Raw genomic sequence first — 20825 nt, forward strand, 5'->3', positions numbered from 1 at the left:
GGCTGCGAGAATCAGACCTCCGATGGGCCCTATCAGACCCAACAGCTTGATACCGCCGGTACAAACCGGTCCTCAGAGACCACCAGGTCTGTATTTCTGTATTTCTGTATTTCTGTATTTCTGTATTTCTGTATTTCTCTATGCTCTCTATGCTCTCTATGCTTCCAACTGTTTCACATCTGTCGTACGTGCAACCGTCGCCTGAGTTTTCAGACTGTGCAACAATTGTGACCTTGGCTCGAGGCGAACGATCAGAGAGATCGGATCGTCTGACTAAAGTGTGAAAGTTGCAGGTCTTCCAGCAGGACCACCTAGTCAGTTACCGAGGCCCACGACGACAATGAGCGCCCCAACCACACCTTCTGTACCATCCACGACGAACATCGCCCCCTCCATTAGCCTTCCGACAACACCGTCAGGACCGACCACGACCTCGCCGCCCTCCAGTCCCATTGGCGAACGAATACCGGCCAATTCCGATCAGAACCGATCGCCGTTGAATCAAGGTGAAGTCCGCCGCCGTGGCTACGTTTCTTGCCGAGCCTTGAAAATAACCTTTCAGCCCGGCTATTTTTATTTTTCGCCATATACGTACTCGCTACCGATACCATAAAGGCGGCTCTCGCTTTGTTTTCCCAATTCTCGTATTATAGGAATCGCGTACACGTATATTTACCTGCGAAAACCACTCCGTCGCACATGCTACGCCCACGCATGTAACACTGAGAACGATATTTACGCATTCCTGACCCCACGCTCCGTCTATACATAGCCACGCTTGCGGTTACTCTACGTGGACCACCTGATCCGCTATTCCCTCTCACGAGCAGCCTCGCCTCCATGTCGACGCGTTTCCCGAACGCTACGATTCGCATTTCGTCTTTACCATTTGATCGTTCGCACGCGGTGAAATGATATGTCGACAGGGATCGAGTCGAGGCTAATTTGTACCGATGCATCTCGTGCTTGGTTAACAACGCGTATAACCGTACGTTTGTTAAACTACTCGAGAATCCACTAACAAACTTGTTAAATCGTAAAAAGTTCTTAAATCGAACAACTTCTATTCCATCTACCGATTACATCTATTTATCTCTTATCCGATACGATCAATTAATTACTCGATTGTTGGAACGCAGTGGCGGAGCATCAAAGGGAATTGGTCGCCGAGCAGTTAGCAAGAAAAGATAGACTCGCCAGGGAATTGAGAGCCGAGAAAGGACGACTCGAAGCTATGAAGAAAGAATTGCAGTCCCTCACGAGGCCCTTTGATTCTTCGATGCCTCCTCAGGTATGCCCTGTGTCGGGCATTCGCTCGTTCATTATAACGTGCCATTATAACGTGCCCAACGTAAATAAAATCACGTTATCTAACGACCACTTTGCAGGAACTGAAAAAAAAATTGAGGAGCGAGATCTATCAGCTACAAGTTGAATGCGACAGACTTGCGGATGAGGTAGATCAGTGGTCTGACCCAAGAGGTAAATAATTTTATTGCTAGTAAACGATTTCCCTTCCTCGCTCTTCCTCGCACGAAATTCACTTCTTTCGTTCGTTTTCACAGTACCTTTGGGCGAAACGAACGAAAAGTTTTATCAGCGTATTTACACGGGTCAGCCCCTACCATCGAGATCTGTCAGCGCCGACCCACCGCCTCTGCCGAGTCAGCCACCCGCCTGGCAACCGGAATCGAGCGGTAACAACGTTGATAGAGATGAACGAGACGGACCTTCTTGGGTCTGTAGAATGTGCACCTTCGACAATCATCCATTGATGAATAAATGCGAACAGTGCGACATGCCGAGGCTGTTGGATCACGGAAACACAGGTACGACTTCTGGAAAATCGATAGACGACCTTACGGCCTCGTTAACACGCTTGAACATCGATTCGTCACCTCCGCCGCCGCCACCTCCAGCACCTATGGGAAAATAAAATCCAGTACCTTAACAGCATGTCCTTTTTTTGCTATGACATTTTTGTGAATTGACGAATTTGTTTCGAACAATGATATTTTGCGAAATACCGGATACGTACGGTCCTCTATACTTCGCTGTGATCGAATGTCTTACAAGAGATGGCGTTTCTTATTGTAAAATATTTGCTCGTGAGCGAGAAAATTGTTTTACGACCACCGCAACCATTGATGCGACATCAATAAAACGTGACTATCCGACGCACTTAAACGTAACGCATGGACGTGTGCTATCCTCTTCCTTCTTCTTTTCTCTTCTTTTTTTTTTTTTTTGTTTAAATAAACTCAATCGAATCAAAAATTCGAATTGATCTTAACCAGAGGCATGTCTAATTTAGCATATGTTACAGTGTCATTTTTCCCTAATTATTAATAGTTTAATCTGTTTAATCGTTTCGACGGGTCGGTAACCGTAAATTGGTAAGTAACTAATATCTTTAAACGTTAAGTAAAATTATGTTGCGAGAAAAAGATTATCCGTAGATAAATACCAGTCATAAATGTATAATGTACGATTTGTAGGCGAAACTCAAGATATTCATATACGAGTTACACATCATCACAACTTCTCTCCGAGCCGTGAGTATATTTCCCTTCGTTTTTATCTTTCTCGGATGCGATTTCTACTACGAGACTAAAGATATCAGACTGTGTGTGATATAAAAAATGTATGCTTCTTTTCAGGGATAGTGCATAGTTGGGTGGTATGATGTGAACTGCGTTAGAAACGTGAAAACTGTATATAAAATCATTATTTAAGTTAAATAAAAAGTAGCAGCCAACAGATCGGGAAAGGAGAACCAGAAATTTAAATAACTCGATTGACTTCAATTTTTCGTCTATTCAAGAGATCGGTGTATAACTCGATTTTTGATAACAATGGATTCAGGTGTAAGATTGGAATACAACGTACCGCAAAATGTACCATTCTCACTTCTGATTACTAAATAATCAACGACTTATCAGTAGTCTGACTTCTATTTGTATGAGTTTTGAAATACTATTTAAAATACAAGATATTTGTAGTAAGTCCTTTAGCACGATATTCACTTATTATATAGCTGTACCCCGTTCCAAGTTTAGTTTCGTTTCGCGCGTATATTCCCCATAGAACCTCTCTAATTTCTGGTTGAATTTAGCATTGCGTTCGTTGATGTAATCGATATCAGCGTCGTCATTGTGCATTCTTCTTCTACTATACCTCTCTCTCTTCGCGATCCTGAAAACAGAGACAGGAGAATGACGATGCACCGACGATGTAATAAACATTAGGCTGCTAAATACTAACTGTTTCTCCAAGTCTTCCACCATTTTGTCAACAGCTTCTTTCTTATCTTCGTGAAGACCGTGTAATATAGTGTTCCTATCACCGTAGAAGGCCGGGCCTAATTTTTCTTTAGCCTCGTCGTACGAATCCATGTTTGGTTTGATATTTTTTACCAGCCTGTTGTACTGCCGAATAGCTGCTTGTTCGTAGTCTGAAAAACCTGGATCTGGATTCTTTCTGTTTTTTTTCTTTCTTGCTATACGTTCTGCCTCTGTCGCATCGATGTGAAGTAATTTCGTTCTCTCGTAGTCTTCTCCCTATAAAACGCACCATACGTATAAATTTGATATTGACACACCCTGTAACGTACACCCTGTAAAAATTGTTTTTTTTTTATAGATTACCTTCTCTTGAGCAGCTTTTCTCGCAGCTTCGTCCTGTACGATCCATTCGGCTTGTCTTTTACGCGATTCCCAGTTCGAAGGAAGCTTGCTCCTTTTATCTTCCTCTATAACTTCTTTGTGATTTTGCTGTCTGGCCTCGTTCTACGAAATCAACATTCCGTAAGAATGAAAGGAAACGGCTACGTTCGAAAACAACGAAGAGACAAATTGAAATTACAGGTTAAGGTGGAATTACTCTGTTCTTTTACCGACCCTTTTCACGTGCAGTTCCCGCAAGCGTTTCATTCTCTCGGCATGTTTCTCCGCCAATGATTTCTCGTTGTTCGCATTCTCGTTATCCATCCTGAGCCTCGAATCAACTCCGACAATTGCCAACAAGTAATTCGTTGTGGATCGCGCTCGTCGAAAGGTTAGAACGCAGTTTGGTGGTGCGACGTTACCGACACGTAGGTCGTGCCCCGTGTAATACGTGTATACCGAAAGCCGCGACAGATGTCAGTAAGCTACGATTCGTCGACGAAAAAGGCGAACTCCGTTTGCCCGACTTCTGTGGGTGGTGGATCGATTGAAATTGATCTGCTCTGTGGAGCGAGCGGAGAGAGAGAGCAATAAACGGATCCTGTCGTTCAATCCTAGGAGCGCGGTGATACCGTGGTGACAGGCGTCGAGGCAGAAGTCAGGTGATTTTTCGTCCGCCGGTAGAAGGTTTTGAGAGGCGGTACCGGTCGATCACAACTTGTCGTCGAGTTAGCAGCACTTGTGAAGGTTCGCGTTTGCGCGAACCCCGACGGTGAAACGTGACGCAGAATTGTACGCTGGCGGCGGTTGGGCCGCAGAAGAAAGTTCGCGCTCTGCGGGGCTTTTGGGGATTACCCGCGAAGCGCGGTCACAGGGTGCCGCGAAAGCTCTCCTTGAGGCGATCACGACAAGGATAGAAGAGACACGCACGCGGCTCCTCACTCGCCACTCACGACATTCTCCCGGACAAATTAATTCTCCCTATACCGTTATGGAGACCCTCGAATCTAGTCGCGTCTGCCGCCTTTGCGGCAAGCAATCCGGTATCTCGATTAATATTTTTGACAAGAATGAGAACCACGTGAAGAAAATCAACGCCATTCTCCCGATCATGGTACGTGTCATATCACTCTTCTCCCTTCTACATTCGTATCGTTTCGTTATGAATTTCACGTGTACCGTGTAAGTATGTATGTACTTGGCTGCTCTTTCCTGACATCATTCACGCCCCCTCCTAAACCACCTTTTTGCCACAAAATCTATTATCAAAACGCAACGATGTTTCCTTTTAATAAAAATTCATTCGTGTACCAGATCCGCGTATTTTTCCACGTATCTTTGTAGCTGGTTGGATCGCGTTTTGTGATCCAAAAGTTGAAACTTTTCCGTAAATAGGTTTATTGGTTGTATTTATGATACTAAAAGTGAGGTTATTGTTACTTCGCGCCAATGAGCCTCATAAACACTTTTAACGTATTGCATAACTTTAAATCGTAATCGTTTCTTTTAACTCGTTATTATCGATAAAATCGCGAGTTTAAAGCCAACTATTTCGAAGTAGAATTTCTCTTAGATACGGAAAATAGGGAATATTCGGTCGTGGAAACGAACATTGCTTTAGAGTTTCGTCTCTATTAGCTTCTGCTGTTAGTTAGAAGAGTACGTGATAATTTCAGAGAATTAAATATAATATATGTTTAGAACTTCGTATAAATACGTGTAACTCGTATTCCAACGATATTAACGGGAATATTATTGCGTAAATAGAAAGAAAGATACCGTACACGCGTTGTTGGGATCGAAATATTCTTTTATTATATAACCTGTTTTCTTTTTTTCGATAGAAAACGCAACTAATCACGTTTAAAAATGTTGTCTTACGTTTCGTTCCAACAATGTTATACAGTTTTTTTGCCATTTTTACTTCGTGCAAAACGTTTTTATGATTTTATATCGTAAAGAGTGGAACGTGGATCCCTTGAATTTCTCGCCCTTTAACTTCGTCCGCGTATTCGTAGAGCACGTGTAGTGTGTCCCCACCTCGTATCCTATAAGCGACCACGTGAACTTAACAAACACTGGCATTCGCATCGGCTGTGTATCCTGCAGGTGCACGAAATGGACCTGTTGCCGAAGCACATGTGTCATCGGTGCAGTTACAAGCTAGAGGAGTTTCACAAATTCTACATGGACTGTCTGAAGACAGACGCGGGTTTGAAGAATCAGTTATCATGGATGCGAAAGGAGGACTCGAAGGAGAGTGTCGGTGTGCCGATGGTGCACATAGAAAACATCAAGATCAAAGTAGAGCCACCGGATTACGACCTGTACGACGATAACGAGTACATAAATTCGATGAGTTCGGTAACTTATCCGGTGAACAGTGTCCGATCCGATAATATTCCAGATCCTATAACGTATACTTCGTACACACGTTGCGGTTGTTACTGTGATAAAGCGGACCAAAGTAATCAAACTGTACCTACGAACTATGGCAACGAAATATCGAGATGTAGTAGAATAAACGCCATGAGGCAGGACAACGACGGTTGCGCTAACGTATCGCCAGCTGTCCAGCAGGGGAATTTGTCGACGCATCGAGCACTCAAGGAACGATCGAATATAGTTAAGCTTGTCAACGAGGTTAAAGATTCGCGAAGAACTACTTTTTCGAATTTCAACCCATCGACGGATAAATATAGTAGCGGGAAGAAAGAAACTTCGAAAGACGCGATAGTTCGTAATTTGAGGCCTAGAAAAGGTTCTGTAGATTACGCGGGAATTAGGAAAAAGCTTTCCACTTGCTCGTCATTGAACGATGAGAATGGGTCAACGATCGTGGAGACAAAATTCGATGTGTCGCAGATTAAGATAGAGAAATTCGATTTCGAAGGACGCGTCTTAAGACCGAGAAAAGGGACCATTGATTATAGAGAACCAATACGGAAATATTCTAGATCCGCGAATAAGAACCAAAGATCGCAAAGTGATCGACATGGAGCGGATAAGACGAAAGTTCGGAATATCGCAAGCAAATTAAAATTACCGTTGAAAAAGATGTCGAAACAAATGCGAAACAAAGTAAAGTCGGATATAAAGACGGAACAGCTGTCAGATCTCGAGGATCTGGTGCTGGACGGATCGGTATCGGCCGCTATGTTATCCCTAACCGATGAGATCGACGCACTGCCTAACAATTACAATGTAAACGTACGAAACGATAGAGTTAATTGCGATGCACGAGTGAACCGTGCGCAGCATACCGATAATTTTAGTATAGCAAATTGGAACCCATTGCGAAATCTATCCAAGGATAAATTCAAGTCGGGGAAAGTCGGTTTGCATCGGATCGGAGGGATAAATTATTCGACGAGATATTTGAGAAGTCAAGACGTTTGTCTGAGAAATGGTAAGATACGAAAACCCGATAGCACGAATGTGTCGATTAAGAAATTGCGAAGAAGTTTTCGAAATTTTATGCACAGAAATAAAACATCTGGTAAAGCTTTAATGAAGGCAATCGGAGGTAGTGTCACAAGCAAAATGTCCGCCGCGATGAAAGTGCTAGATATCAAGCACTACTGCGACGAATGTAACACGAGTTTCGCTAACAAAGAATTATTCAAACTGCACGTGTGCTATGGACATTGATCATTTTACGAAATCGCCGGTAACGTGACATCGCGTAAATTTTTATTTTTTAAGCCTCGAGCAGTCAGTCGCGTTACTCGTATTCGTACCAATACGGCCATGATTACATAGATTTTGTTGATAATTAATCATACATACATACATACATACAAAGTATATGCATACTTTTTTTTTTTTTTAATCTTCTAGGGAAGAACATGTACCTATGAAATTATTTTGAGCACACGCTATCGATACGTTGATATTGTAATACTATTTTTACGAGCGAAAATGTATACAGTATAAATAATGGTCGATTGTTGATAGGGAAAAAGTAATGTAAGGCAATGTTGCGATGTACGCTTAAGAATTTATGTAGATAAAGGATTCACGGATCGCCTTCGTATTTTAAAATAAGATGATATATTATGTGTATATATGTATATCTTTTCATATAGAATATATCATATATGTATATCTTTTCATATAGAATATATCATATATGATCGATATTTCATATAGAATATATATATATATATATATATACACACACACACACACACACATATATTTTAACAGATGTTAGATATTCATATACACGAAATTGTGATATATAGTTGAAAAGATGTTAGGTTTGTATTCATCTTGTATGTAATTAACTCATCTCTTTTTTTATTTCACGTCTTGCTCTTATAGTGTAATAAATGCCAGTTTTCGTAATCGTTAACATCGATCGAACGAATATGTACGAACGAACATAAACGAATATGTTATTTGCGTTACGATCGACAACGTGATACTGTTGGTACTGTTATGAAGAACGATGATTGTTGGATTTGCGCGGAATAATCGTGGATAATGTTTAACGCTTTCTACATTAAAAATGTTATTAAACTTTGATTCTATTATTCATTGTTATTGGATATTAAATGCACTCGTCATCCCTTTGTACAGAATTCTTTATTAAATAGGAAATGTTCTCTACAACTGTCTAACAATTTTAACGATTAAAAAGTTGCAATCGTTGCACAACAATAAAAAAGAAATAAATTCTAAATAGAGAGCAGTAAAACGTATTTTCCTACTAATTGCTACCCTGTTATCTCCTTTAACTATTTATTTCATTGTATAACCGTTGCATATTTATCCTCTCTCTCTCTCTCTCTCTCTGACGTTTTGAAATTTAAAAAGTACTTTACGTTATTGGATAGGTGAGGTCGCTACGAGACGACCATCGAGCGAGTTAAAATTATCAAACAAACAAAAAGTACGCCAAGTGTCAAACGACTTCGAAAAGATGATTTATTATTTGGATTACATTCTTCGGAGGTGTTATTAGTGAAAAATCCGAATGTCTTCGAACCCTCAAAAGTCCCCTCGTTATGAGGATGTAAGTGTTTAGAATACTTCTCTGTAGTTATGTTAACCTATTTTACTTTCCAAAAGACGTTTTACGGTTTAGTCGTTTTTCGATGATTTATCGGTAAATTCGTGCTGGTTAATGTAATATATTCGAACTAAGAGATTGAAATACGTCAAGTTTTGTGTCTATTTGCATTAATTAAGATCGTATGCATTTTTAATTCATCAACAGTTGATCTCGACCGAAGATGATACTCTGGGTACGTCTATTAGCCTTAGCGTAGGTGAAAATTCAATTAGAATAAAGGAAAAACCTAAGGTGGTTGTTAAAAGATCAGAGCCGGAAGATAAGCACGAAGAGGAGAAATGGTGGTTGAAGAAGCCAGATACTTGGCTGGATATTTCACGCGCTGTTCCAATAGATGTGAAAACGAAGCAATCTCCATCCCCTTCACCGGATGTTAGTTCCTCGATGAAAGAATTTCTTGAAAAGGAGAAGATGTGCAAGGTAATTACGGTTGTCGTATCGATTGTAGAATACATATTTAAGTAACCAATAAGATGTATTTATCTATAATTTGTTCCTTTATTCTGCATAGGCTATGCATAAGAGCGAAGTCGAGATGAAAGACAGGGATGATACTTTGTGCGACATTCTGGCTTCTGCTGCGTTCGATAAATATCCCTCTGATTTTGAAAGTAAGTATCGAAAGCCGAAAGGATGGTGGAAGTTTTGTACAAGTTTCTTGGCGCAGCTGAATTAGAATTTTCTTTGTTTCGTGCAGATGCAACCGACGAGGATATAGGTAGTATTTTAGAAGAAATGAGTAAGATAGCTGGGGCTCTTAGTCCTAATTCAGCTACGGATCGTTCAAAGTCTCGCCAAAACTCTGCCAAAAATCTTACAGAGGAGGAGAAATCGGTGGAAGAATTATTAGAGGAGGCTGAGAAACTCGTAAGAAAAAACAGTAATAGTCTGTCTAAAAGCGGATCAAAATCTGATACTTTAGTACCTGAGAATATTCCGGAAGATATAGAAAGCTTTAGCAGGGTTAGACAATTAGAGGCTGATATATTTCAACTAATAGAGGAGGAGGTGCACAAAGAGACTGAGAAAATCAAAAAGAGTCCAAAGAATGAAAAGAAGAGAGACGGTAGTCCTGGATTTGAGGTTATATACGAAAATTTGAATGGTCTGAAAGCTCCGAAATCTTTAGAACTTCAGAGAAGAAAATTTGAAGAGCAGAAGGTAGAGGTGTCGAGCAGTTCTGATTTAGACGATCCTATTGAAAGACATTCCAAGTCGGAAGAATTAAAAAGTACAAGAAAACTGGAGTCGGATAAGGATAACTTGCAAAAAGAAATAACGGACGTAGATAAGGATTTTTTTGAAGATTTGCTGAGAAAGTCGAAGGAAAAAGCGGAGGGTGGTATGTCGGGTAGTTCAAGTTTTGGACAGGAAGATTTTTCCCATTTTTTGAAACTCTTGCAAGGACAGTCTAATAAAAAGGAACAAGAATCAAAGCAGTTCAATTCGAAGCCTACAGACGGAAAATTATGTATTTTGGATGGGGAAACCACGAATGACAAAAGTCCTGAATTTCCCGAGAAGGAAATTTCCGATATATTGGAGAAGGAACTACCTCGGACAAATGAAATTATCGGAACGGACACGAGCGACCATAGTGGTGAACAAAAACAATCTGAGAACGTTAACAATAGCGGTAAGAATGAATGTGAGGAAGTATCTGAGAGAACGGATCAAGTATCTTCTAGAAACGTAGCTGTGACAAAGGACGACAAAAAAGTGTTGAATTCTAAGGAAGAACTATATACCGTTGATCTGACACCGAGATTAGAATTATTCGCCGATGCAATCCCGAAGTTATTAGCGGAAAAGTCGACGGAAGATACAACGCAACAAAGCAAAGAACCCACGGACGAATCGAAAGCAGCCGTACATAAAACGATCTCAAGTTCCGAGATTAAATTTAACGTTAATGTTCCAAGTTGCGAACGTAGCAGTGTAGAACGCAAAGCCACTCATCCGTTTAGCGCGTCGAGTAATAAAACGCAAAAGAAAGAATTAAAGTTTTCCAAGTGTAAGAGTTACGACCAGATTTGTAAGCCATTGTCATTTAGAAGTTCTGTAGAAAATTTAAGAGTAAGCAAACCTTCGGATGCAGCGAAGAAACCTAGCAACGCCTTGATCAGACGATCGCCAACGTTGAAGCCAAAATTGCAGCCTACGGTTAAACCGATCACGAAAATTCCGCCCAAGACCAAGGCCATAACTTTAAAGCCAAAGAAAAATTCCGTCAAGACTGGTTCCAATCTCACTTTGTCTTCCACGTACAAATCGTACCAAGCTACTAAATCGCCGGACAGTCAGACAAAGACGATGGCCGGCGGTGACACGAAGCAACATGTAACAAAAACAAATTGGGAATTATTATGTCGCGAAGAAAGGCATAAGAACGGTCTTTTGAAACAGCAGCTGGAGTCAGAAGCGAAAATGCACAAGAATCAAATGGACAGTATGCGCGTATCGTTCGAGGAAGAACTGTTCGCGTTAAAGAAGCAGAACATGGTTCTAAAGGCGAAGGTAGACGAGCTTTCGTTAAACGAGAAACGTTCAGAATCACAGCCAAAGAAAGAGACGAAGATCATGCTTCTGGAAAAGGAACTAGAGAGGCAAGAGGATTTAATTCGGGCTTACGAAACGGAAAACAAAAAGTTGATGCAAGGTACGAAGGAAATGCAAGAAGAAATGAAACAGCTGCAAAAGCAAAAGAGTACAGCATTAGAATCTGGTAAGATACAGGAACTTGCGGATAGAGTTAAGGATCTCGAGGAAGAGACTCTGAAACTGAATCTCGAAGTCTCCCAGCTGCGAGATAAGAACGCAGACTACGCCTTGAAAAACGAAGATCTGATTCAACAGAATAGTCTTTTGAACGACGAATTGGAGATGTTTAAGGAACAGTTGAGAACGAAGAATGACTTTATCACGGATCGATTACAAGCAATGACCACGGCAGAGCTGCAATTGAAGAAGCAAGTGGAGGACTTGACGGTAAAACTAAGCTCTAAAACGGAACAATTACGAATAGCGAAGCAAGAGTTCGACAAGATGCAACAAAACGTTCTGCCGTTGGAGAAAGAATTGTTAGAATTAAGGGTGAAGGAAGGTAATTTGCTGGAGAAACTGCAAATATCTAAGAGTCACGTGGAACGTGAGAAACAGTTAACGCAGAAACTGAAGGACCAAGTGATTCTCGATAGTAAAAAGATCACGGACTTGAACAGACAAGTTCGTGAGATGGAGAGGATACTTAAGAGGAAGAATCCTGATTCGGTATCTGCTCTGATATTGACCGCGAATTCTGAACAGGAAAAGGTCGGCGCCGAGAAGGTTAAGCTGTTAGAAGATAGGATCGCGAGCCTGGAAAATGAAGTTAAAGCGAAAGATGATTTAGCTCAAGAGAAAATGGTGGAATTCCAGAGGAAGTTCTCGGATATGAGGGAGAAGTATGCTAGTCAAGTAATGGAATTGGACGGCAAACTGTTGGAGGCTAACGCGAAGAATCGTAAGATATGCAATGATATGTTTACGCAGACTGTATCGAAACCTGTAGAGAACAAGAGTGTGGAGACTATTAGGAAGGAGGAGAGGGCAGGCTCGTTCGACAAGGAAGATGTAGGGAAGAAAGACATTGCAAAATCTTCTGCGAAAGGTAGTTTGAAATGTCAGAATTCCAAAGAGGACGCTTATCTGATGGCCACGATACGTGGATTGAAACTGGAACTCGCGAACAAAGATAAGACGATTTCGAAGCTGACGAAAGAATTGCAAGATTTACAAAAGACGAACGCGAGACTGCAGAAGGAGAGAGAGAAGTTGTTGAACGATAGGAGATCCGTGAAGACTATGAACTTTGAGAGGAATCGCGGCATGGTATCGTCGGATTCCAAATTGCTGACTTTGAGGTGTATCGAAGGGAACGATCAGAATTCGAACGTCTACCAAAATGGCCACGTGTCTGACACAAACGCTCAACGATTGTCCGCTTGCGTACAAAAGCTTTACGATCCGATGCAGTACACCGAGAACGGAGATAGTAATCTGGTGAAGAGATTGGCCGATGAGAATGATATTCTGAAAGAGGAACTAAGCAAGATGAACAAGGATTTCATGGCTTTGAAGAACAAACGGCTTCACGATCTGAATCTCTTGCAAGAGGAACATGAACGCGAGATGGCCGCTTTGTTGAAGGAGTATAGCATGAAATTCGGAGATTCTAAAGTGGTAAAGTTACAGGTTCGTAGTATTACGTGCAGTGTTTATTTCGCTTTCTCGTTTATTTATTAGTAGAGTGCGAATATTCGTCGATGGAAGATTCGCCTACTAAACATTAGAGGCATCTTGTTTCGGATTTTACACATTTTCGCGTACCATGTTCGTCGTGTGTATTTTTTAGCTTGCGATAAATGCGTAAAAGTCTGCGTAGTCTACCCGTTATTAGATCGGCATGATAAAGCGTTTGCACGTAGTACTCTTGTCACCTTTCTGCGATCAATTTGATCGATAAAAGCTCTGTTTCTGTTAACAGGGCCAGATAAATAGTCAAGTGGCCGAGATATCTCACTTGAAGCAGGAAATTGAGAAGCTTAGAGACTACGAGGAACAGGTGATTGTTCTGAAGGCTGAACGGCAGCATTTGGAGACTAAAGTGAAAACGTTGAATGAAAAAGTGAAGTACTTATCAACACCGGTATGTAATAAGAGATAAGCGTTGCACAGCATTCGTTTTATGCGTCTCTTTGCGATCTAATCCCTCTGCACCCTCTGTTTCAGAGTACAGAACAGCTGCAGCTGTTGCAGGATAAGATAACGATTCTCCAACAACGACACGAAAGCCGCGAGATGACGTTGCAGAGTTTAGTGCGCGATTTGCTAAGGAATAGAACCCAGTGCAAAGACTGTAAAAACGAGAAGGGTAAAAATCGACAATTGTGCTATTTCCGACAAGAGCTTGACCATATTCTTGGAATGCTTCAAGAGATCGCCAATGTTCATTGATTCTAGATGAACTAGATTAGATATGCGTGTAAAGTGGTGCTGATGAAATATCGAGAAATCGACGGATTGCAATTTCTCGATTCGATATCGGGCATTGTGATAATTCGTACGTTCGTATCTGTACTGAAACGAATCATAGGTATCTGTTAGGAGAAGCTATCACGTTGTTAGGCACTTTATACATATGTGAGCGAAAGTACAGCCAAAAAGGTTTGGTCGGTGCTTTTTTTTATCGACCTTGCCAGGAACGCGACACGATCAGTTGTTCGTGATCGCGTCTGCGATATATTTAGTTATTCTTGCGTCACAAGATACGGATATTTAGTGAAATCATATCGATCCTGGGGAAGCTCGCGCGTAATGATCGACTGCGATCACTGCCAAAGTTAGAGGAAGAAAAACGAAAAGGAAAGGAAGGAAGGAAGGAAGGAAGGAAGGAAGGAAGGAAGGAAGGAAAAAAGAGAGACGGACAAATAACGAAGTTACAGTTTTATCGTAACTTCTCGTCGACGTTCCTTCTTGCCATTGTGCGTGTATTACGCATGGACAACGTCCACAGTCGGAGTAATAAAACTAATAGTGAAATATCAAATGAGAACATAGAGATATTTTGATCTATATTTACTAAAAGCAGACTTTTTATTTATCTAATAACGTAGGTAGTAACGATCGTCGAGGAAAGAAAAGAACCTGTGACTGCTTCCAATTGGGAACTAGCTTTAGCCTTCTACTTGTCGTCGTTCTGGAATTCGAATAGATAGACCATATAAACATAGGGGAAACGTCTTGGGAAAACAAGAGATCTCTTCCAAAGTCGCATAGAAGTTAATTTTTTACACGAAGCTTTTTCAGGATATGCCAAGCGTCGTATTGAATCGTTCGAATAATTGTATTTATTTCCTATTTATATTCACACTCGTTCTTCGCCATCAACGAATCCATCTATAATCGAGTCGTCCACTTGTATAGTACGTATATTTATATACACTTTAGAAATATTCATTAAACGTTTTAGCAATCACAGTTGACACTCTATGCTCTCGCGACTAACTAAGCACACGCATATCGCACAAATTCGACGTGTCCTAGACGTAACGATGTTAAACGAGTTTGTTACAGGATGATCGTAGAATACAATTGTTTGCTTTTGTCTGTTTTGTACCTGTTTTTATCAAATTGTTATAATTACACTGAGTACTACGGTTACTTCTTCAAGACTGGATATTATGTGAAATATAATGTGAAAATCACTGAATTTTTTTATAATTACTTCTAAGCCGTAATGTACAAACCATGAGATTATGACTCTTTAATAAATCACTTCTCTTCTCTTTGACTTTTCTCTACTTGATATTTTTACTTTTTAACTTAACATTTTGTTTAGTACGATGTATGCTTGTGCTACTGTACGGTATGTGTGCGATGTGCGATGGGAGAGTCGTTTCAGGAAAATATTCATAGCGAGTACACGATGTTTGACTTTCGTTTGAACAGTTTATTCAGATAAAATATATCTTTTTAAATACATGCGACAAATTTCTGTCTCTACGCAGGTTACTTTTATCAGCTGTACACCAATATACAGTTTTCTCGTTAAGTACATAGCAAGTAGAGTTAAGTACATAGTATAGTGGAAGGAAAAATTACACTAGAACAATGACTAAAAGCAGGTCTTGGAAGTAGCGGATCGTTGTTTTTCCTTAGGATAAGAGTCTACCATATAGTAAATTGCGGTCCCTGTCTCACCAAGTTTCTGTAACAAACGGTCGTATTCTATTAATATCATTAATATATATTTCTGTTTTAATTAGGCTACCGATACAAACGATACACATACGGTATTTGCTTACCTAATGAAAGAGCGTTTCCCGTAGAAAATGGATAATCCGTACATCGTACAAAGTCCAATTGCGAGTGCCTGACGGATAATTTCAAACGTAAACGTGTAATTCACGGAGTTTCGTTGTTTTAGGAAGTCCGTGGTGCCTAAAATCTTCATCCTGGGCATGAAATCATCGCCGCGTGCTTGACTCTTCTCTCGTACCGTTAAGGAACGTGTATTGGCGGGGATGCTGGAAATCCGTTGTTGAGATCGGTCTCTTCTTCGAACAACGGTTGAATCTTGGATCGATTGGCTTCGAGAACGAGAATCTCTATCCGCAGAGCGAATATCCCTTTCCACGGAGCGAGATCGTCCGATATCGTTTATAGATCTATCTGGAGAAATTGCCAGGGCTTTGTCAGCAAATCTTTGTCCCTTCTGGCTAGAGCGAATGTCATTTCCAAGACGAGCAAGCATAGTGCCGGTTTCTTGAGATCTATCGGTGTCGAGCGTCTGTCGTACCGAGCGTCTCGAGTTCAAGTCTCGCCGATCGATTCTCTGCCCTGTGAGACCACGTTCCACGAGTCGACGATCAGCTCTTTGTTTCATAAGTCGACGATCAGTTCCGGTTTCAACGCGGGTTCGAGATGCCATGGACGTGGATCGCCTCTCCACGGCTAGTCGTCGTCGATCAGCCCTTTGTTCAACGAGTCGTGCGTCGGTTCTTCGTTCCACAAGTTGCCGATCAGCTCTAGCTTCTTCGCGACTTTGAGATTCGATAGACGCGGATCGTCTTTCCCTGTATCGTCGATCGATGGTTCTGGCTTCTGTGCGGAATCGAGATTCGACGGGTGTGGATCGCCTTTCCACGACGAGTCGGTTAGTTCCTCGTTCCATAAGTTGACGATCAGCTCTAGCTTCTTCACGGTTCTGGGATTCGATAGACGCGGATCGTCTTTCCCTGTGTCGTTGATCGGTGATTCTGGATTCTTTGCGGAATCGAGATTGAACGGGTGTGGATCGCCTTTCCACGACGAGTCGGTCAGCCCTTTGTTCCATAAGTTGACGATCAGCTCTAGCTTCTTCACGGTTCTGGGATTCGATAGACGCGGATCGTCTTTCCCTGTGTCGTTGATCGGTGATTCTGGATTCTTTGCGGAATCGAGATTGAACGGGTGTGGATCGCCTTTCCACGACGAGTCGGTCAGCCCTTTGTTCCATAAGTTGACGATCAGCTCTAGCTTCTTCACGGTTCTGGGATTCGATAGACGCGGATCGTCTTTCCCTGTGTCGTTGATCGGTGATTCTGGATTCTTTGCGGAATCGAGATTGAACGGGTGTGGATCGCCTTTCCACGACGAGTCGGTCAGCCCTTTGTTCCATAAGTTGACGATCAGCTCTAGCTTCTTCACGGTTCTGGGATTCGATAGACGCGGATCGTCTTTCCCTGTGTCGTTGATCGGTGATTCTGGATTCTTTGCGGAATCGAGATTGAACGGGTGTGGATCGCCTTTCCACGACGAGTCGGTTAGTTCCTCGTTCCATAATTTGACGATCAGCTCTAGCTCCTTCGCGGTTTTGGGATTCGATAGACGCGGATCGTCTTTCCCTGTATCGTCGATCGATGGTTCTGGATTCTTTGCGGAATCGAGATTGAACGGGTGTGGATCGCCTTTCCACGACGAGTCGGTCAGCCCTTTGTTCCATAAGTTGACGATCAGCTCTAGCTTCTTCACGGTTCTGGGATTCGATAGACGCGGATCGTCTTTCCCTGTGTCGTTGATCGGTGATTCTGGATTCTTTGCGGAATCGAGATTGAACGGGTGTGGATCGCCTTTCCACGACGAGTCGGTTAGTTCCTCGTTCCATAATTTGACGATCAGCTCTAGCTTCTTCGCGGTTCTGGGATTCGATAGACGCGGATCGCTTTTCCCTGTGTATCGGTGATTCTGGATTCTTTGCGGAATCGAGATTGAACGGGTGTGGATCGCCTTTCCACGACGAGTCGATCAGTCCTTTGTTCCGTGAGATATCGGTTAGTTCTTCGTTGCAATTTTTGTCGATCAGCTCTAGCTCCTTCACGATTTTCAGATTCGATAGACGCGGATCGCCTTTCCCTGTGTCGTCGATCGATGGTTCTGGCTTCTTTGCGGAATCGAGATTCGACGGATGTGGATCGCCTTTCCACGACGAGTCGGTCAACTCTTTGTTCCATGAGACGTCGGTTGGTTTCTCGTTCCATAAGTTGACGATCAGTTCTAGCTGCTTCACGATTCTGAGATTCGATAGACGCGGATCGCCTTTCTCTGTGTCGTCGATCGATGGTTCTGGCTTCTTTGCGGAATCGAGATTCGACCGGTGTGGATCGCCTTTCCACGACGAGTCGGTCAACTCTTTGTTCCATGAGACGTCGGTTGGTTTCTCGTTCCATAAGTTGACGATCAGTTCTAGCTGCTTCACGATTCTGAGATTCGATAGACGCGGATCGCCTTTCTCTGTGTCGTCGATCGATGGTTCTGGCTTCTTTGCGGAATCGAGATTCGACCGGTGTGGATCGCCTTTCCACGACGAGTCGGTTAGTTCCTCGTTCCATAATTTGACGATCAGCTCTAGCTTCTTCGCGGTTCTGGGATTCGATAGACGCGGATCGCTTTTCCCTGTGTCGTTGATCGATGGTTCTGGCTTCTTTGCGGATTCGAGATTCGACGGATGTGGATCGCCTTTCCACGACGAGTCGGTTAGTTCCTCGTTCCATAATTTGACGATCAGCTCTAGCTTCTTCGCGGTTCTGGGATTCGATAGACGCGGATCGCTTTTCCCTGTGTCGTTGATCGATGGTTCTGGCTTCTTTGCGGATTCGAGATTCGACGGATGTGGATCGCCTTTCCACGACGAGTCGGTTAGTTCCTCGTTCCATAATTTGACGATCAGCTCTAGCTTCTTCGCGGTTCTGGGATTCGATAGACGCGGATCGCTTTTCCCTGTGTCGTTGATCGATGGTTCTGGCTTCTTTGCGGATTCGAGATTCGACGGATGTGGATCGCCTTTCCACGACGAGTCGGTTAGTTCCTCGTTCCATAATTTGACGATCAGCTCTAGCTTCTTCGCGGTTCTGGGATTCGATAGACGCGGATCGCTTTTCCCTGTGTCGTTGATCGATGGTTCTGGCTTCTTTGCGGATTCGAGATTCGACGGATGTGGATCGCCTTTCCACGACGAGTCGGTCAACTCTTTGTTCCATGAGACGTCGGTCGGTTCTTCGTTCCATGAGTCGACGTTCAGCTGTTCGGTCTGCGAGACGACGGTGAACCCTTTCTTCGCTAAGTCTACGATCTACGCGTTGATGAACGACACGATTATCTCTCCGTTCCACGAGTCTGGGATCGGCTCTACCTTCTACACGGTTTTCAGATTCGACGGACGCAGATCGCCTTTCTGAGTTTCTTCTAGAATCCACGAATGACCGACGTTCCGATCTTCGATCGTTGGACAAAGCCCTGACTCGTCGTTCCTTTAAGTAATTGCTGGTAATTTCAGATGCCCTGACAGGCGAAGATTCGCGTCGTTCGCGAGCCAAGTTCAGTCTGTTGTTCCTCTCTCGATCGAAATTGTCCACGGAACGTCTTAACGACGTAACGAAAGAACGTCGTCGTTCGTTTGTCCCCGCATTCGCACGACCATCCGATCGACTAACACTTTGTCGTTCGTCGGTCGTTTCGCGTTGTTCCATTCTGGTAAAAAATCTGTGATCTCGATGCAGTCTAGAGTCGCGTCTGATCGTCGTTTGGATACGATTTCGTCTATCCACGTTTCTCGGAGATGGTTGGTTCCTTTCTCGATGGGAATCGGCGGTAAAAGTCAGTCGTTCCATAGAGCGTACAAGGTTTTCACGTTCTTGGGAATCGATTACTCGCCTATTTACTTGACGACGCCTATCGGTGTCGGTAGACCTTTCGAGCAATCTTCGTTCAGCAAGATCCTGCGTAGTTCTGGAGTTGAGCGATCGAGCGATCTGCGGTCGGCTTGCAGAATCAGATACGCGTTTTGTACGATCTTGGATTCTATGTCTCGGTTCGACGGTACGTCTAGAATCGTATTCGATGTTGCTTCTCTGCCTGCCCTGTCTCTCCATTGTTCTCGCAAAGTCAGCTCGAGATTGAGACCGTATCCTGGAGGCACGATCTAAGCTTCGAGATCGGGACACTCTGAGATCGGTTGGTACGAGGGAAATTCCGTAGTCTCTAGTTTGTTTGGTCGTCTTCGAAATCCTGGTCTGGTTTTGCTCGAAATTCGAGCAAGAAGGCATCTTGGTGAAAAGGCTCGAGTTCGGGCAGGCATCCACTCTGCGAGGAAAACGACAGATTTGGCGCAGTGTGTTTTACGATTCCAATAAGTTGGTTAGATGCTACGATCTACGATCGAAAATCCTAACAGACCGAATTCCAAGTTCTAAGATTCGAATAAACTAAATTCGAAATTTCTAATAAATTAAATTGCAAATCTAACAAGGTAAAAATCGAATGAGCTAACTTTTAAGACTCTAATACGATAAATCGTAGATTTTTCAAAAATTCTAGTAAGCGAAATGTTACTCGTGAGGAGCTTGATGTTTTAATTCGGGTCCCGCCAGGCTTCCTGCTCGGCCCTCCTTATCCCTGGAGACGAGACCTAGCGTCAGGCAGGCGAGGGATACCACCAGAAGGCCGACATACTGCCAAGCTCGTACCGGCAATGCAACGTACCTCGTACGTCGCATTCTTAACGTCGAAAGAAATTTTTCAACTTTAAAGAGGTTTCGAACGCTTATACTCGCGATTCCATCTACATTCTACTTACTTGACTCTCGTTTTCGTAGTAGCCGGTTTGTACTGCTGGTTCGTACGAACTTTTCGTTTGGAGTGGCCAGCGAAGTGTTCCTCGGAGGACTCCTCGTATTCTTCCTTAGAGAGCTCCAGAGAGCTACTGATGTCCTGTGCTCCGAGGAGCCGAGCTTTTATACTCGCAGAAATCCGCCACAATTCGATATCGGTGCAATTCAATGCTTATCAGCACCGACCACATGGGACCTCGTGGGACATGGGTATCCCGATAGGTGAAAATCACCGTGAATGAAATCGGGTCGAGAACTATCGCAGACGCCTCCGTAATTGGTTAACCATCTAGAAAATTGCGAGCCCGGACACCTGCGTGGTAGCTGATATATCGGTTACCCGGTTGCCTTGTGGCTGAGCTTCAAAGCAGTCGCTACATCGATCACCAACAG

The 20825-nt window shown here is 42.9% G+C and overlaps 5 protein-coding genes across 13 annotated transcripts in view; 3 read left to right on the forward strand and 2 right to left on the reverse strand.

Annotated features, from left to right (window-relative positions):
- LOC100745732 (TGF-beta-activated kinase 1 and MAP3K7-binding protein 3) overlaps nucleotides 1–3005 on the forward strand; it is an 11897-nt gene extending 8892 nt beyond the window's left edge. The window contains exons 5-12 of one of the 5 annotated variants that reach the window (XR_004461486.1): nucleotides 1–86; nucleotides 288–506; nucleotides 1140–1291; nucleotides 1389–1482; nucleotides 1566–1829; nucleotides 2353–2396; nucleotides 2499–2555; nucleotides 2661–3005. Coding sequence is in view for 3 of the 5 variants with exons in the window: in XM_033320111.1 (XP_033176002.1) it covers nucleotides 1–86; nucleotides 288–506; nucleotides 1140–1291; nucleotides 1389–1482; nucleotides 1566–1829; nucleotides 2499–2555; nucleotides 2661–2686 (898 nt within the window). In the remaining 2 variants the exon portion in view is untranslated. Of the gene's footprint in view, nucleotides 87–287; nucleotides 507–1139; nucleotides 1292–1388; nucleotides 1483–1565; nucleotides 2397–2498; nucleotides 2556–2660 lie in introns of all 5 variants that reach the window. The other 4 variants (XR_001102190.2, XM_033320111.1, XM_033320113.1 and 1 more) reach the window with 4 other exon arrangements.
- LOC100746093 (pre-mRNA-splicing factor Syf2) lies at nucleotides 2798–4057 on the reverse strand. The gene is made up of 4 exons (XM_003488501.4): nucleotides 3900–4057; nucleotides 3648–3788; nucleotides 3265–3560; nucleotides 2798–3195 (listed from the first exon to the last, which is right to left on the reverse strand). The coding sequence occupies exons 1-4, from the start codon at nucleotides 3987–3989 to the stop codon at nucleotides 3030–3032; spliced, it is 693 nt and encodes a 230-aa protein (XP_003488549.1). The 5' UTR covers nucleotides 3990–4057; the 3' UTR covers nucleotides 2798–3029.
- A 467-nt stretch (nucleotides 4058–4524) lies between these two features.
- LOC100746215 lies at nucleotides 4525–7782 on the forward strand. Of its 2 annotated transcripts, none has more exons than XM_003488502.4 (2): nucleotides 4525–4779; nucleotides 5775–7782. In XM_003488502.4, exons 1-2 carry the CDS (start codon nucleotides 4657–4659, stop codon nucleotides 7314–7316), a joined length of 1665 nt encoding a protein of 554 aa, XP_003488550.1. In that variant the 5' UTR covers nucleotides 4525–4656; the 3' UTR covers nucleotides 7317–7782. The 2 variants fall into 2 exon arrangements, with proteins under 2 accessions (XP_003488550.1, XP_012239572.1); XM_012384149.3 differs by having other exon boundaries at nucleotides 4639–4847.
- Nucleotides 7783–7933: 151 nt separating this feature from the next.
- Nucleotides 7934–14141, forward strand: LOC100746334 (centrosomal protein of 162 kDa). 4 transcript variants are annotated; one of them, XM_012384167.3, is made up of 6 exons: nucleotides 7934–8685; nucleotides 8890–9177; nucleotides 9257–9356; nucleotides 9443–12978; nucleotides 13271–13432; nucleotides 13516–14141. In XM_012384167.3, the coding sequence occupies exons 1-6, from the start codon at nucleotides 8647–8649 to the stop codon at nucleotides 13738–13740; spliced, it is 4350 nt and encodes a 1449-aa protein (XP_012239590.1). In that variant the 5' UTR covers nucleotides 7934–8646; the 3' UTR covers nucleotides 13741–14141. The 4 variants fall into 4 exon arrangements, with proteins under 4 accessions (XP_012239590.1, XP_012239593.1, XP_012239592.1 ...); XM_012384170.3 differs by having other exon boundaries at nucleotides 13271–13411; XM_012384169.3 differs by having other exon boundaries at nucleotides 9443–12966.
- Nucleotides 14142–16137: 1996 nt separating this feature from the next.
- Nucleotides 16138–19694, reverse strand: LOC105680576. The gene is made up of 4 exons (XM_033320104.1): nucleotides 19485–19694; nucleotides 18769–18895; nucleotides 17839–18606; nucleotides 16138–17303 (listed from the first exon to the last, which is right to left on the reverse strand). Exons 1-4 carry the CDS (start codon nucleotides 19692–19694, stop codon nucleotides 16240–16242), a joined length of 2169 nt encoding a protein of 722 aa, XP_033175995.1. The 3' UTR covers nucleotides 16138–16239.
- Nucleotides 19695–20825: the final 1131 nt, after the last annotated feature.

The sequence above is a fragment of the Bombus impatiens genome, unplaced genomic scaffold (genome assembly GCF_000188095.3).
Source record: "Bombus impatiens unplaced genomic scaffold, BIMP_2.2 scf_0237, whole genome shotgun sequence".
Lineage (NCBI taxonomy): Eukaryota > Metazoa > Arthropoda > Insecta > Hymenoptera > Apidae > Bombus > Bombus impatiens.

What these genes read in the sequence shown, in the direction of transcription:
- LOC100746215 (XM_003488502.4), top strand. Translation starts at nt 4,657, where the DNA reads ATGGAGACCCTCGAATCTAGTCGCGTCTGCCGCCTTTGCGGCAAGCAA. An exon ending in ACGCCATTCTCCCGATCATG is followed by an intron (nt 4,780 to 5,774) that starts GTACGTGTCATA and finishes TGTATCCTGCAG; the next exon opens with GTGCACGAAATGGACCTGTT.
- LOC105680576 (XM_033320104.1), bottom strand. Translation starts at nt 19,694, where the DNA reads ATGGAGAGACAGGGCAGGCAGAGAAGCAACATCGAATACGATTCTAGA. An exon ending in ACACCGATAGGCGTCGTCAA is followed by an intron (nt 18,896 to 19,484) that starts GTAAATAGGCGA and finishes ATCAACGCGTAG; the next exon opens with ATCGTAGACTTAGCGAAGAA. An exon ending in TCCGCGTCTATCGAATCTCA is followed by an intron (nt 17,304 to 17,838) that starts GAATCGTGAAGC and finishes TATCGAATCCCA; the next exon opens with GAACCGTGAAGAAGCTAGAG.
- LOC100746334 (XM_012384167.3), top strand. Translation starts at nt 8,647, where the DNA reads ATGTCTTCGAACCCTCAAAAGTCCCCTCGTTATGAGGAT. An exon ending in AGTCCCCTCGTTATGAGGAT is followed by an intron (nt 8,686 to 8,889) that starts GTAAGTGTTTAG and finishes ATTCATCAACAG; the next exon opens with TTGATCTCGACCGAAGATGA. An exon ending in TGTGCAAGGTAATTACGGTT is followed by an intron (nt 9,178 to 9,256) that starts GTCGTATCGATT and finishes TATTCTGCATAG; the next exon opens with GCTATGCATAAGAGCGAAGT.
- LOC100746093 (XM_003488501.4), bottom strand. Translation starts at nt 3,989, where the DNA reads ATGGATAACGAGAATGCGAACAACGAGAAATCATTGGCGGAGAAACAT. An exon ending in GGGAACTGCACGTGAAAAGG is followed by an intron (nt 3,789 to 3,899) that starts GTCGGTAAAAGA and finishes TTGATTTCGTAG; the next exon opens with AACGAGGCCAGACAGCAAAA. An exon ending in GAAAAGCTGCTCAAGAGAAG is followed by an intron (nt 3,561 to 3,647) that starts GTAATCTATAAA and finishes TGCGTTTTATAG; the next exon opens with GGAGAAGACTACGAGAGAAC.